This window comes from Protopterus annectens, chromosome 16.part0, assembly GCF_019279795.1.
Source record: "Protopterus annectens isolate FY-2018-M chromosome 16.part0, PAN1.0, whole genome shotgun sequence".
In the NCBI taxonomy this organism is placed as follows: domain Eukaryota; kingdom Metazoa; phylum Chordata; order Ceratodontiformes; family Protopteridae; genus Protopterus; species Protopterus annectens.
In genome coordinates, this window is record NC_056750.1 from 576048674 (window position 1) to 576065262 (window position 16589).

The 16589-nt window shown below is 40.5% G+C and overlaps 1 protein-coding gene across 2 annotated transcripts in view; it reads left to right on the forward strand.

The window, feature by feature from the left end:
• Positions 1 to 16589, forward strand: part of COL5A1 (collagen type V alpha 1 chain) — a 1013097-nt gene that overhangs the window by 546639 nt on the left and 449869 nt on the right. For both annotated transcript variants that reach the window (XM_044058757.1, XM_044058756.1), the window contains exon 9: positions 4078 to 4134. In XM_044058757.1, coding sequence (XP_043914692.1) covers positions 4078 to 4134 — 57 coding nt within the window. The remainder of the gene's footprint in view (positions 1 to 4077; positions 4135 to 16589) is intronic.

The following is a 16589-nucleotide window of genomic DNA, read 5'->3' on the forward strand; positions in this document are numbered from 1 at the left end:
CCTGGATGTCCACACCCCACCACCACCCCCAACCAAGGAAACCACAGTAAAAAACTTTTGTAAAGCAAACTTCACCTTACTTAAGGCAGAGGTGGCAAGTTTCACAGCCCCCATGCTAAAGGATAACACTGCCCAAGATGCAGAATCCTTTACAATTGCACTTTATGAGCACCTACGAGGATGCATGGATTGTGCCATCCCTAGCAAGACCAAGATTCACTCCCTTAAGTGAAGGAAACCAGTCTGGTGAACCCTTGCCATAAACAGGTTATACAACAACAGGAGGAAACTAGTTTAGAAAAAAAGCAAATCCCAAGAAGGAAAGACATCCCTGATCAGTATCAGTAAGAAACTAAGGTCCCTCATAAAATCATCCAAGGCTAACTTCGAAAGAAAAATAGCCAAGGATTCGAAAGATAACCACAAAGTCTTCTTTAGCTTTGTCAAGAATCTAAGTGGCAACTCACAGATATGCTCTTAGCTAGTGCAAAATAGCACAAAATATACTGAACCTACTGATATTGCCAACATACTGGCAGATAGATTCAGTGCAAACTTCACCTCCCTCTCACCTTCAAAAGGGCCCACAACAATACTGGAAAAGTGTAGTGTCCCGGAAATCACAGAAGCACAGGTGAAAACAGCCCTTTCAAAAGCCAAAATCGCAGCATCATTGGGGCCAGATGGTGTCCCAGGCTGCATCTTGCACGAACTACAGAACGAACTAACCCCCCACCTAAACACGCTGTTCAACCTCAGCCTCTCCACAGGCTATGTGCCCACAGAATGGCGCACAGCAATGGTTATTCCGCTCCACAAAGGAGGGGCCACAACTGACCCTGGTAACTATCACCCCATAAGCCTGACTAACCTGGTCTGCAAGGCTATGGAGCGCATCATCATGGAACTCATTAACAAAGACATTGGGAACCTCCAAACACTTGACCCAACCCAGTTCGGCTTTGTCAAGGGCAGATCATGCCTACTAAACCTGGTTGACTTCTTCGAAACAGTTACCAAGGCCATAGACGAGGGAAAGGTGGTTCATACTGCCTACCTTGATCTCGCCAAGGTGTTCGACACCATTCCTCACTCTGGTATTATAGAAAAACTCATCAGTCTGAACATAAAACCCCTACGTCACAAGATGGGTTGCCAACAGGTTTACAGACAGAACTCACACGGTAAGAATAGCGGGCTTCAGGTCTGACTCTAAACCAGTCACAAGTGGTGTCCCACAAGGCTCGGTTCTGGGACCCCTACTGTTCGGCATATATTTCTCAGAAGTACAGGCAAACACAGGAGGACTATGGCTAACCAAGTTCGCCGATGACTGCAAAATGGGAGCCATAATTGTCTCTCCGGCTGACACGGGCATCCTCCAAAAAGGCCTTACCAAGACAGACACCTGTTGTCAAAGTCATGGCCTCAAGCTAAAAAATGCATAGTCATCCCGTTTGGGAAAAACAAAACACCAACAAATGACCACATAGGCGGCAGCCCCCTTAATACAGAAGAGGTAATAAGAGATTTGGAGACCCAGGTAGATAGTAATCTCTCCTTTGACAATCATATTGCCAAAGTAGTTAGAAAATCCTTCTATGTGGCCCATCTAATTACTAAGGGGTTCGCATCTAGAAATAAAGAGGTTATAATGCCCCTCTACTCGTCACTCATCAGACCCATCATAGAGTACAATGCCCCATTTGGGATGTATCTCACAAGACACTTCCAACAACTTGATAGACCACAAAAGCACCTCACCAAGAGGATCAGTGGCCTCAAACATATGTCCTATGCAGCCCGACTGAAAAAACTCCGGCTGTACTCAGTGGCATATCGCTTACTCAGAGGTGATCTCTGCCTGACTTACAAAGCCATGTCCAGCTCAGAATTGATGGACATGCTCCACCTAAAGAAATCCAAGTCACTGCGAGCCACACGCTCTAGTGAGCTAAACCTCGCCACAACAATAAGTAGAACATGCTGGAGGGATAGATTCCTGTCACAGAGACTCCCCTTGCTTTGGAACAAAATTCCTAACTACATTAGGCAGAGCCCCTCACTAACACTCTTCAAGAGAAGCCTCGACGAGTGGATGGGTAACAGAAAATACACCCCTGGGATCACTTCAGTGGCTCTGCTTGACAGAGGCTCAGTTAATTAAATCAATGGAGCGGTGATAGCCGACACACTCTGGCTAGGCTTATAAATGCCCTTGGGCAGATAGCCTAGTACCTACCTATGAACCTATATGGCATGTAGAATAATACACATGTACATAATTAAAACAAGATAAATACAATATCATGTAGCTTTGAACATGGACATGTTATGAGTTAGTGAATGTCTTAGTGACTCATAAATCACATGTCAAGAGTAGAATATGTTTTACAGTCTGGAATAAAGAGGCAGTTCTAACACACTGCAATAACCAGTCTGGAATACAGAGGCAGTTCTAACACAGTACACAATAACCTGTCTGCAAGGTGTGTGTGTGTGTGTGTGTGTGTGTGTGTGTGTGTGTGTGTGTGTGTGTGTGTGTGTGTGTGTGTGTGTGTGTGTGTGTTGGTAAGTGGGTTTTTCAGGTAATGCCACTGCAAACAAATCCATTTCCATAGTTCCTATGACTTAAAAATAGGCTGAGTAATGGAATTTACTGTGATACACTATATGCATTTGGAATATAAATGGGTGTCAGTAACATCACTCTGTCTTTCACCACAGCATAAGGTGGCTGTAATACATGCTCTTTACATGGGAAAATGAATTTTCTTTTCAGAAAACAAAGAGGTGGTTGACCCATATGCAGGGAACAGCAGCTCCAATCTTTGAATGCAATGACCTTAGCTCAGCTTGCAGACTTGTTAAGGAGGGGATGCAATAACTGCGAGTCCTCAGCAGGTATATGTATGATGAGTTTGTGTGACAATTGTACCTAGGTCATCTGCAGCCCTGTACAGTTCATCCAAGAGCAAAAAAAAAAAATCTGAAACTGTACCAAGCTCTTCTCAGCTTCATAAATAAATGCTATTATTGCTCTTTTACCCTATCAGCCCCTGACAATCACACCTCCTTCACCTTGGCCTAGCTATCACTCTGGTTTGTGCACCCAAATCACAGCTACGGGATCGTGCATATAAATCTGCTGGACACCATTACAAAATCTACTTGCCAAGGAAATGCAATCCACAAAAAGCTAGGCCTACAGTGTGATAGGCATAAATGAATCACACTTTAAACCTTTTTTGTCTTAGTCTACTGTCTTCTTTAGTGGATATGAATGTCATATCAATGAAGCATCCATTGGGAGCATACAGCTAGAAACTAGCCATGCACTATTCAGCCCAGTTTTAGTTGTCATAAACTCAAATTCCATCATCTCGCAACAAAAATCATCAGCCATGTAATCTGAACTAGACCTCTACAGGGCCCATAGACCCTCATGACAGAGTTGAGGGATCTTAAATACCTGCTGCTGTGTTAATGAATAAACTTATTCAAAATGGTAGAACAGATACAGTTTTCTGTATGCTGTCTTTAAATTTTATGCAGCAAATGTTAGATTTTCCTTCATCCTGCTCATAGCTTCAAACATACAATCACTTGTAGATCTGTTTTACACTACTTTATCAAATCTATCTCTTATGGCTAAAGGTAAAATTTTTTGGAGTTTATAAAGCAAAGGTTTTTAATCCAGTTAAAATGTTATAAATTCCTTTTAATATAGCTTTTTCTTTTGTTTTTTTTCTTTTTGCAGCTACTGTTTATAGTTACTGTTACAGTCTGCGTTTCTCTTTAAATGGAATATGATTTTTATTTTCATTTACCACTCCTTTTAATCTACAGTTTATCTTCTACAGAGGGTGGTGGATGAAAGCAAGGCGACGTCTAACAGTTACATGGAAGGACATTTACAGATCATGCCCTAGTAAAAGCAGTTAGGCAGAGAGAGAGAGCATGCAGGATTCTTTCTTTAGTAAAGCAAAATAACTTGGTTTTGGAGAACATAATCACTGAAGCTTGTGTCATCTTTTAAAAGAAAATATTCTTACTGCAGTATTTTATCTATTTCAGTTTAGTGGCCTGAAAGGAGAAAAGGGGCAGAAGGGAGAACCAGCCATCATTGAGCCTGTGAGTATCAACTTTCTTGCAGTTTTCATGATCAGAATGATTTCAAATTTCACCTGAGTGACACTTTCTTTAGGTTAGATTATGAAAAAGTTCACTGATGTCATATTTTTAATATTCTGAGTAAGCAGTTGTCTTTACTTGAAGTAGATGTCAATGTTTGGACATATCAACCTTTGTGCATTTAGTTCTGCCATTAAAGTCAAGACAGGGATACAGTTTGAGATAAAAAATTCAAAATCAGTGAAATAATCTTTCTAACTTCAGTTAACCATATATGCAACTGAATTTTATGAGTATGTAATCAAGAATTGAAACAACAAGAATGTTTAAATCTGTACTGCAAAAGTTGTGCTAATGTATGCCTGTTCTCAATATTAGTAAAGTGCTGTCACTGATAAGTTCAAATAGTTATTTTTTTGTTTGTTTTCTTACTGCTCCATAAACAATCGATGACCATCAAGCTTACATCCTGTACACCAACTTTGTCTGTTCATTCCATTAGAAAATTACAGCCCTTTGTCCCAGTCATTCCACACAAGATCAGGGCTAGGTGATGGATGTGTTGTTATCAGTTTAGATCAGTTCTACACTGCACATGCTCAGATTTTCCCAAGGGATGACTTCACAAGGTCATGTCTGTCACTTCTACAAGGATAATCCTCTCAGATGCTCAGCTCCTTTGATGGCAAAATGTTTTTGATAATCCCTGGTCTTGTATATGGGTTTTAACTCCTGTGGATGAGCCCTGCCCTCTCCCCCTAATAGAAACAAGCATGCCTCTCCTTATCATTGTTAAATGTTCATAGGTAGGTACTAGGCTGTCTGCCCGAAGGCATTTATAAGCCTAGCCAGAATGTGTTGGCTTTCGCTGCTCCCTTAGATTAGTTCCCTGTACCTCTGTCCAGTAGAGCCACTGAAGTGATCCCTGGGGTAAGCTTTCTGTTTCCCATCCACTCATCAAGGTTTCTCTTGAAGAGTGCTAGCAAGAAGCTCTGCCTAATGTAGATTGGAATCTTGTTCCAAAGCATGGGAAGTCTCTAGGACAGAAATCTATCCCTCCAGCACATCCTATTTAATGATGTGGTGAGGTTTAGATCCCTAGAGCGTGTGACTCGAGGGGATAAGGTTTTCTTTAGGTGAAGCATGTCCATCAATTCTGGGTTGGACATGGCCTTGTATGTCAGGCAGAGATCACCTCTGAGCAGGCGGTATGCAACTGAGTACAGCTGGAGTTTCTTCAGTCGAGCTGCATAGGGCATCTGTTTGAGGCCAGTGATCCTCTTGGTGAGGTACTTCTTTGGTCTTTCCAGCTGTTGCAGGTGTCTTGTAACGTACATCCCAAATGGGGCATTGCACTCTATGATGGGTCTGATGAGTGATGAGTAGAGGGGCACAATGACCTCTTCTGATCTGGATGCAAACCCTTTTGTGATTAGGTGGGCCACATAGAAGGATTTTCTAACCACTTTGGCAATGTGATTATCAAAGGAGAGATTACTATCTACTTGGGTCCCCAGATCCCTTATTATGTTTTACGTATTTAGGGGACTACCACCTATGTGGTAGTTTGTAGGTACTTTGTTATTTCCAAAGGGAATAACTATGCACTTTTTGGCATTTTGCTGGAGGCCATGATTTTGACACCAGGTATCCGTCTCAGTGAGACCCTTTTGCAGGATGTCTGTGTCAGCCGGTGAGCCAATTATAGCCCCTAGTTTGCAGTCATCTGCGAACTTGGTCAGCCATAGTCCTCCTGTACTTGTCTGTACCTCTGAGAAGTATATGCCGAACAGGAGGGGTCCTAGGACTGACTGAGCCCTGGGGAATGCCACCTGTAACTGGTTTAAAGTCAGACCTAGCTCCCACAACTCTCACCATGTGGGTTCTGTCCATGAGCCAATTGGCAACCCATCTTGTGACATAGGGGTTTATGTTCAGGATGGTGAGCTTCTCTATAATACCAGAATGGGGAATGGTGTTGAAGGCCTTTGCGAGGTCTAGGTAGGCTGTGTGTACCACCTTTCCCTCATCTATAGCCTTGGTAACTGTCTCAAAGAAGTCCACCAGGTTTAGGAGGCATGATCTGCCCTTAACAAAGCCGAATTGGGTAGCGTCCAGTGTTTGGAGGTTCCCAATGTCTCTGTTAATGAGTTCCATGATGATGCGCTCCATAGCCTTGCAGACCAAGATAGTCAGGTCTGTTGTGGCTACACCTTTGTGGAGCGGAATAACCATTGCTGTGCACCACTCTATGACTACATAGCCTGTGGAGAGGCTGAGTTTGAAGAGTGTGTTTAGGTAAGGGTTTTTTTCATCTTTGAGCTCATGTAGGACGCAGCCTGGGACACCATCCGTCCCACTGATGCTGTGTTTTTGGCTTTGGAGAGGGCTATTTTAACCTGAGTGTCTGCGATTTCAGGGGCTCTACATTCTTCTGGTATGGTTATGGGCCCTTTTGAGGGTGAGAGGGAGCGAAGTTTGCACTGAACCTGTCTGCCAGGATGTTGGCAATATCGGTTGGTTCAGTGCATTTTGTGCCATTCTGCACTAACTCTGAGCAGATCTGAGCATTGCCATTTAGATTCTTGACATAGCTAAAGAATGCCTTGTGGTTATCTTTGGAGTCCTTGGCAAGTTTTCTTTCAATGCTCACCTTGGATGATTTTATGAGGGATCGTAGTTTCTTGCTGATACTGATCAGGGATGTCTTCCCTTCTTGTGATTTTACTCTTTTCTGTACTAGTTTCCTCCTTCTGTTGTATAGCTTATTTATGGCAGGGGTCCACCAGACTGGTTTCCTTTTCTTGGAGGAGTGAGTCTTGGTTTTGCTTGGGATACCATGATTCATACATTCTTGTAGGTGCCCATAGAATGCATTAGTAAAGGATTTTGCAGCTTGGACAGCATTATCCTTTAACATGGGGGCTTTGAAACTTTCCACCTCTGTCTTAAGTAACGTGAAGTTTGCTTTTGAAAAGTTTTTCATGGTGGTTTTCTTGTCCGGTGTAAGGGCGGAATGTGGATATCCAAAGTGATTTGTTTACGGTCAGATCTAACCAGTGAGTGATTGACCTCTGGTGTGGAATACTGGTCGCCCATGTTGGTGATGACCAGGTCCAATATGTTGTCACCTGTGGTGGGAGTGTTTTCTAGTTGTTCCAGGACATTTGAGTTTATAAATTCTAGGAAATGTTGGGCAAGGGAGTTAGTACTTGAGTAGTTCTCCCAGTTAATGTTTGAGTAGTTGAAATCACCCAATATTAGGGTGTTGGTAGGACCTTTATGTTACCCAGTGTTCAAAGAAATGTGGAATGGGGGTCTTGGGACATGGTGGGTGATCTGTAGCAAGCTACAATTTGAATTGCAGTTTTGCCTGTTGTTAGTTGCATGTGGATAATCTTTGAAACATCGTGCTGTGCCACTAACCTGGAGGTGTGGGTATCCTTAATGAATATGGATACTTCCTCACCTTTTGTATTTCGGTCCGGGTTCTGTGGCCAAAATGTATGGTATGAGTTGTAGCCTGGTAGTGCTGGGGTGCTCTCTGGAGCTTTAAACCAGATTTCTGTTACTGCACATATATCGATTTTCTCCATACTGAGGAGTGCCTCAAGTGCATGCATTTTGAGGTTTAGACTTCTGGCATTGAGTAGTATTACCCTCAGATTTTTGTTACTTGTGTTATTTACGGCGGTGGGTTTGTCTTTTGAGCCTTGCCTAAAAAAGGCACTATGGGGGTGGCAAGACCCTTGGCCAGTATTTGAAAGCCTAAGGGTGAGAGGTGCAAGCCATCTCTAGCGAAGCAGCGTGGCTTGTTGAGCATGTCATCCCAGGCAGACACTGGATCCCCTTTGAATGACACCAGAAACTTAGCCAGTTGTTGAAAGTGATAATTTTTTCTTTATACAGTGGCATCATTCTTGGTGAGGTCAGGATGCTATTCAGGGTCAGGGTCTAACCGGTCTGGGCTACATGATCAGGGAGCTCTTCCATGTCTCTTTTCATGTAGTCCAGGGAGGTATGGTTCAGGTCATTCACACCATCATGGACAATGACAGAGTCGTATTTGTACTTGTTCTGGAGTGACCTGAGTGCTTATGTTATGTTGCGGATCCTGGCACCCGACAGGCAGCTAACAGTAACCTTCTCCTTATTCAGCCTAGTGAGTGGGATGTCAGTGTGCCTGACTATAGAGTCACCTATTACTAGTATGTTGAGTATGTTATTTTGCCTTGAGGGCTGTGATTGCGTGCCACACTGGTTTTGTAAAGTATGTGTTTCATTGTTTCTGTTGGGGGGGTGGAGGTTGCTTGGATGTCTGCTTTGGAGGGCTCTGTTGCTTTTGCAGGTTTTTATTTAAAGCCTCCGAGTATGTTTTTGTGTATTTACGTGTGTTTTTTTTTTTTTTTGCCAGTGCTGATTTAATGGGTCTATGTGAGACTGGTGGTGTGATGCCAGTATTTCTCTTCTCCTCTTGACTATCTGTTCCAGTTTTGGGTTGAGAGAGCTTAGCCTCCAGTTTGGCTGTATAATTGCATCTCTCGCATGTATTACTGTTTGGTGGTAGGAGGAGAGGGTTGTCTGTGTACACGAGGCAGCTGTAACATTGCCTATGAATGCCCAGATTCACCAGTTGGACTGGAGAGTACTACTGAAACTGCCCTTTGGACATGCCTGGATAGGTACAGTAAACTGCTTTACTGAATGGCTGGTAAGGTCGAATAGAGAGCCTTGACCTTCTATAGTGCTAGGGTTATAAGTGCTTGCTATGAGTTTTGAGCAAGTGCCAGGCTGAGAAATGAATGGCTTGAGTGTTTAAGTTGAAAGTTTGTCTAGTTCCAAGGGAGGGAAAAATTGAAGAGGAGACTTTGTGGAGCTGGGAATAGTTATACCGTAGCTAACCAGTGCTGCCTGGCATGCAAAACCGGGCAAATGCGGTTTTTATAGCAGAGAAATTAGCCCAAACTGGCCAATAAACTACTACTTTCTGGGCTGAAACCACTCCTCCAGGGACAGATAGGCTGCTCAAAGCTCCCCTCTCTCACAGTTGAACAGAGAAACTTCCTTCTATCTGAGTAAGGTATGGGCAAACACAGAGATTTGTAACACAGCCCTGAATTCAGCACTAACCTGAAAACTGGACTATACTAGCTTAGAAGGGAAACAAATACATATATATATATATATATATATATATATATATATATATTTTTTTTTTTTTTTTTTTTCAGAAAATAAAGCAGATGCAATCAAAAAAACACTTTAAATGCTTATTGTTATATATCTCAGTTCAGAGTTGTAGTCAATGCCCCTAGTAATAAAGTAGGAATAAACACAAATACAGTAAAAGCAGATGAATAAAGTGCAACATTTTTTTTGTATTTTTTTTTTATATATATAAAACAATAGAAAACGAACAATCTGATTTAAACAAGTTACCCAATTAACCAGAAAAAAACTCAAAACTGAGGCCTGTTCTAGCAGTCCTCAATCAGACAAGTTCTAACTGCACACTCCCGCTACTAGGGTGCAGAGGAACCTTCTCCAAAAAAGATGGCTTGGATCACTGCTCAAGTTATACAAACATAGCTAGATTCAGCAGGCCTAAATCTGGTCCTATGCTACAGCAACAAGGCGCACCAATTTCAGAAAGAAACAGTTTGAATAAGCAGGAACAAAAAGCCTGTGACCAGAAATTCCCAGCTCAGAAGGGAATCTCTCATGGCCTACTCCTGTAGAGCCCAAGCCACTAATCAAAGCCTAGTCAGATGGGTGAAAGCCAGGATTTGAAGAATTTCTGTTGATATGCAAAAACTGCTTAGATATCAATTAACTGTATAATTTGTGAAGTAATTTATGTCAAAATAAGTGACAGGGTACAGTCTTGACCTTTTTAAAGTGTCCCTTCTAGCAGTTTACCTAAGCCAAATAAATACCTTTTCATCCCTGTAATTATAGTTTTACATCTTTAGTAACTATTAAGGCCAACGTATATGTTAGAATACTTGCATAGAAGCCTCAGATATTTTAAAGATATTATATAATCCCTTCCAGCATATTTCTGAAATGTTATGATTCAGGCATAATGCTATGACTTTTGCCCCCAGACTTAGCCTTGCTCCTCTTAGATTTACCAATATTATTCATAAAGTTATACCTATTTTAGGGTATGGTCATCATTAGATAGCTAATCTAAGTCCATACAGTGGATTCCTTTGACTAATTATATGTGGTCTACTGTTGGAGATCTTCTCTTCTGAAAAGAAAAGAGTACTCCTGTTTCTGACCCCCTGAAACAACTTTTAAACGCATGCTGGTTTTGTTAAAAAGTGCTTAAGTTGACATCATATTTTAACGCTTCGTAACTTAATGCTCATAGCCTAGTCAGACCTAGAACTTGCAGTTGCCAACTTAACTCATTTTGAGGATGTATTCAGCTCTATTAAATAATACCTTTTGTGAAGCATTAAGCAAATGCATGGCTTCCACATGGAGTTTATAAAAGCAGTTTCAGCCCTTTATGTTTATCCCTTGACAGATGTCCATAACAATAATACATCACCCCCTTTTCTTTGGAGAAGGGGACCAGGAACAGGCAAAGTTTCCCTTTGCTGCCAGCCCTTTGTCACCATCTGGTTACTGGGCATCTAGCAAAGTGGATAATATGGCTGCATAATATGCAACTGTGGTGGCAAGCAAAAAATGGAGAAGTAAGACTTTAAAATGACAGTCACACTGTTACAAAATAATCAGTCAGTGACTCAGTAATTCACTGAAATTTCTTGAAGATATGTGTTTTCTTAGGTAAATGAAATTAACTTAATCTAATTTATATTAAAGATGCTATAACACAAAAAACTGTCATGTGTGACCCTCCCATTTCAGTTGTGTAAATCACATGTCATTTGTATGTGAATTGTCCAGCAATGTAAGAGAAATGCCTTCTAGTAATTTCAGTGAGTCACTGGAAGCCACACACATGCTTAATGCCCCATAAAGTGTATTGCTTAATGGAGCTGAGTACTTGCTTCTGGTGTTCCCACAACTATGGGCAACTTTAGTAATTAAAGCTTCACATTTTCAAGTAGGACAATTCAACGTATCCCTAGTTGAGAATGCTCCAAAATACTTCTGTACAGGAATTCTTGCATATTTACTTTAGATGTTCCCATGAATAAAGGTTACTTTAGCTCTTAAAGCATCATATTTTCAGCAAGCAGTGGTTTGGATAGATATTAAGGCCAGAGCAGAGGGTGTTGGAACCAACGTTGATCAGTATACTATGGTAAATAAGGAGCCTATAGCACACCACATAGCAGCTACTTAGAGGCTATGTGTCCATGATGATCTGCTGCTTGCTGTACATTGTGGGGATTGGATCCTAAAGCACTGTTTTCATTCTATTTACTATTTAAATGGTGTATGTAGTGGCTGTCAGCATAATGTAACAGATAGTTTCTGTTTCTGAAGTTGACACCCAGTGAAACTCTCAAAACCAGACATAGTTGATCATACAAGAGTGATAATGGAGATTAATAGATTTTTTAAAATTACCTTAAGGTCTGTAACATTGATGTAGTTTTTACAGCAAAGGGCAAAGCCCCTGCATGGGGTTCTAGGGGTTTACTCTCCAGCTCTACCCAAAGTCACTGTATTGATTCTGTTTAATCATTCACACAAGTTTGTATCTCATAATTACTGCAGATTATAACCAGGCTGCTTTCTTCCTGTTTTCCATATTTAAGTTTATGTGCACCATTTATCCTCTAATTTAGTAAATCAGTAGGTATTCTACTGATGTAGAATATGATTCATCTATTCTTAACCTCCTTTTGTGTCCCTAAGTAAGTGGAAGGGGAGAGAGAAATCCCTTAGCTTTCTGTAATTGGATGTAGTTCAGTTGTATCTATATGGATAAACCCTCAAGAAACATCAACTCTTGATGTGGAGATTAATATAATTAACAGGCTAAATGGTTAGGGTACCTTCTTAAGTTTCAAATCTTGCTAGAAGTGATATTCCTTCACAAAGTCATTGAGCTTGCTTTCCATACTACAATGAAGTGCTCTGCAGTTTGGGAGGATCTCAGTGATTGGGCAACTTCTCCAACAGGCTGGATATAGTCAACTGAGGTGTTTTTTCACCTAAATACCTATAAATGTAGCTACTTAGGTACCTCAGATATACCTGATATAACTTGTTGGGAAGAGGCTGGAAACAAGTCCCAAGTCATGCTGGCTACGCCATCTCAGCTTGCCCAGGAATCTCTGTGGGTAGTTGATTATGAGTTAGAGACTGTTTCCTGGGATTGAGAAATCTGTTCTAGCCTGCTGAGTTTGTTACTATGGCAGTTTAGTAAATGAATGGCTGGAAAAGGACTCTAAGATGTTTTACTCTGAAGATACAATCATGCTACCATTTTATGCAGAAGAAGTTCACAACATGTTTTGGAGAGAATGTAAATAAAGACAGCCATGATATGTGCAAGAGATCACAAAATTATGTCGGTATCAAACTATAGAGAAATACTCAACTGTATTATAACTTTGACCAGGAGTTCAAAGTATGCCATAATTTGATTATTTTGCTTATATGTTGAATATTGTTATGGCAATTGTATTGATGGGGTTCAGAATGACACTAATGTTACAATGCCACAAAGGTTTAATTAATACACAAGTGCTGTATCAGGCTTTATAACTGAGCAAATATAATGCCTCTCCTAGTATTTTAGAAAGGATCACAAAAATGCATGCTGAAACTTTGGGATAAAAAATACATTTATTAGATCATGAAATTAAGTTTAAAAGTTTACTTAACATGACACCTTATGTTACCAATTTGCTTTATGATCCTTTCTTATCAACTGCTGAAATCTCATTAATTTTACTGGTTCAGTGAAATAATTGCCATGGCTTTCATTGGGGAAATGTTGGCAGTGTTTGAGTTGCATGTCTGTGTCTTTGTCTTTCTGATCCTGGGTGGCTGGCAAAGGCAGAAAGCTCTTCACAGGAAAGCTTAAGAGTTGTGTGTGTGTGTGTGTGTGTGTGTGTGTGTGTGTGTGTGTGTGTGTGTGTGTGTGTGTGTGTGTGTGTGTGTGTGTGTGTGTGTGTACGTGTGTTGATGTGTGCCAAATGTAAAATGCCTGAAATGTCTTGGATGCATGTCTCAAGCAGCTCATGAAAGGTTTGCTCTACATTAGCTGTAAGAACTGTGGCTTCTCTTCTTCTGCTTTTTATTTTGTCTTAAATAATTTTAATTTTGGCTGAGTCATTAGGTTGCTTGCAGGTGAAGGAAAAGGCATTCTTCTGGTTAATAACTATAGGGCAGAATGAATTTAAATAAAATAACTATCTGCTAAGACATGCCTCATAAACATCTGCCAAGCTCCAAATAAGAAATACACTGTACTCTGCAGATCTGGGTTACACCCATGTGTTTTACAGTGTTTGTAACAATGAGCAAATGCCAAGGCTTTTATGTAAACCCTTAGCTAGAGAACTCCCAGCTGCTACAAATGGTGCCGACACCCCTGTCTGTTTTACTGCAACTGTAGCAATCAGTAAAAGTTAAAAGATTTTATATGAACCCTTAGTTACAGAATTCATTGCTGCCATGAAGTCTAAGCAGTACTAAAAAATTAAACACCAGAGAGGGTTTCCAGATGAGTCAAGGAGTGTTGGCCTCTAAGAGATTGTTCGACACTTAGCTGTCCTTAATATCTGCAATTATTAAAAACTCATTTTCAGTTGCCTTAGCCAATATGTTTGTACTGTACTGACTACTACTAAAATAATTTCTTTATTAATTATATTTATACATTTCCTTTGAGGACAATATAATTGGGATGGCCCTAAAATCTTTTCCAGTCATAACCTGGAAAATAAAAGCTAAAAAATAGTGTATAGATTATGCAGATTAGTTGCACAATTAGAAATAATATATAATTTAATATTAGGATCATCTCAGATTCTTGCATCCAACTTATTTGGCTTGTTTTCTCAGTTTTTGTTCACTGTGACGATCTGCTGTTTTACTGAGTAGAAGTGTATATGACATGGAAGTCTATATCACATGGATAGGTTAGAGTTGTATAATAAATCTTTCAAAAGGCATATGGTAGTAATATTGCTCACTGTATTATTAAAGGAGTTTATGATTTACTTTGTAAATATGCTGAATGTATTTTTTGTCATTATCTGTGACCTGTAGAGAAACTGTACAATTTAAGTAACTGACCTAAGTATAAAATCAGCTGTCAGTGGGAAAGAATTTCTAGTTTTGTAATAGTTTTCTAAAGACAGAGGAAGGGGAACAGTGACTGATGCAAAGTACTGATTGTTCACATTTCTCCATGGCTGTTTAATCTTAGAGTTAGTATACAGAAGTAGTGACAGGGTATGGGGGTACACAAAGGTTTTTCCCACACAGAAGCCAATGGCTGGTGCATTACATTCATGACTTGATGTTTTGGGAAGTCATCATAGTGTTGTTTCGTAACGTATTGTTGTTTCAGTGGGTAGAGTCCGGTGGAGTGGGTTCCAGAATTTCCAGGTGTGATGATGGGTTTCAGTTAGGTGGAGTGGATCCTTATGTATCACTATGGTAGCAGCATACCATCATCGTATATGCACAGAGGGATGAAATACACAAACAAGACATAGAATGTTCAGCTACCATTGGATGAAGTATATTTATCAAGCAAGCATGAGGTAGCAGAGCACCAGAATTGTTTGGCAAAACATCCTCACAAATGGTATGAACTATACCAGTGAGACCTAGATCATGTCAATAGTGTCATCAACTCTGTGCTCCAGTGTTTTCTGTTAGTGTGGCAGTACAGCACTGCTTTCTAGCTCTCTGGTGCAGGTACCATCCTGTGGTGATCAGGAGGTATTCTAGTATTTCCCTAACTTTAGCTATCTGTCTGTCAATCATCACAAGGGGAAGTGGGGAATACAGTACTAGCCCATTGGTGCATCTGTGTACTTCTACACCACAAAATCTCACACACACACACAGACACAAACATGCTCAATCACAAAATGCAGCTGCAATGATATGCACTATTTGGCCATGTACAGAGTCCATCATGGTCATATTCTGTTGCTTCACCAGCATGACTTAGACAAATATCAGCTGGACAGTGGGCTATACCACCTCACACCCCTCAGGAAGGTACTCAAACCCCTGGCTATTCACTTATATCCTTCCAGTCAGCTCCTGTAGCACTAAGTGCTAGTCAAACTCAGATTGCCAAGGCTTTAATCTAGGCTTCGTCCTTCTGCACCACTAATGTGGTTCATCTTGTCAAATAATTAGTGAGTTTGTTATTCTTATAAGTACAAATACATGTTCAGTAATTTTATTTATTGATATTTACCAGTCATGGTGGTGGCATATTATATGCTCAGACTGACTGATTTAGTAAAACTTAATTCCATTTTAGTGATCTTTTAAACTCTTGAACAAAATAAACTGGAGACCAACCAGAGTACTTCGCCACCCATTTATTAAGAAAAATACTTCAAAACAGACTGAGCACTTTTGTTTTGATTTCCCACAAAATGACACAAGAGTAATGAACTGCCATAGCTGAAAACGATTTATATTAATACATCAACCAATCAAAACTCAAAAATTAGCATACCCTGTGTCATGTCATTCGACAACATAATGTGCTAAACAATTAAAACATATATATGAATAAAATTAGTTTGCATGTCTAATGAATAACAATTTAAAATGACATATAAAATACACCAAGATTAAATAGTAAACACCTACTGTAAATAGTGATAAAATATATTAAAAATGTTAAAAAATGTTATGTATGCATAAGATAAAATTCGAGTGCTTATTCACACAATAGCAGCCTTCCTGTTTAGTACACTAAATAAAGAAACAGTGTCATTGATACCAGGAAAAACCAAGGCATTTAGCCTCAGTTGCTGTGTTCACAGGATCATAAGGAAGTTACTAGGCTATTGGCCCTGAGATGCTTATAAGCCTAGTCAAGAGTTTAGCTTATGTTTAGACAAGTCAGCATCCAATGCTCCTGTCCAGCAGGGACACAGGTGGAATCCCAGGGATGTATTTTCTGTTTCCATCCAGTTATCCAGTTTGCACTTAAAAAGGGGTAAGAGGTACTCTGCTTGACGTGGAGATGGAGTCTGTTCCACAGATGGGGGAGTCTCTGGGACACAAATCTGTCCTGCCAACAATTCTATATCCTATTGATGTCAAAGACCAGGTTAAGGCCGCTGGTGTGGGTTACTGGGGTGGAGCTTGACTTGCGGATATGCAGCAGTCCCATCAAGGCGGGGTCAGAGATTGCCTTCTATGCCAGACAAAGGTCACCTCTGAGGAGTCTGTATGAAATTGAGTAGAGGGATAGGGCTTTTAGCCAATCTGTGTATGGTAGATTTTTGAGGCCCTGGATTCTTCTGGTGAGG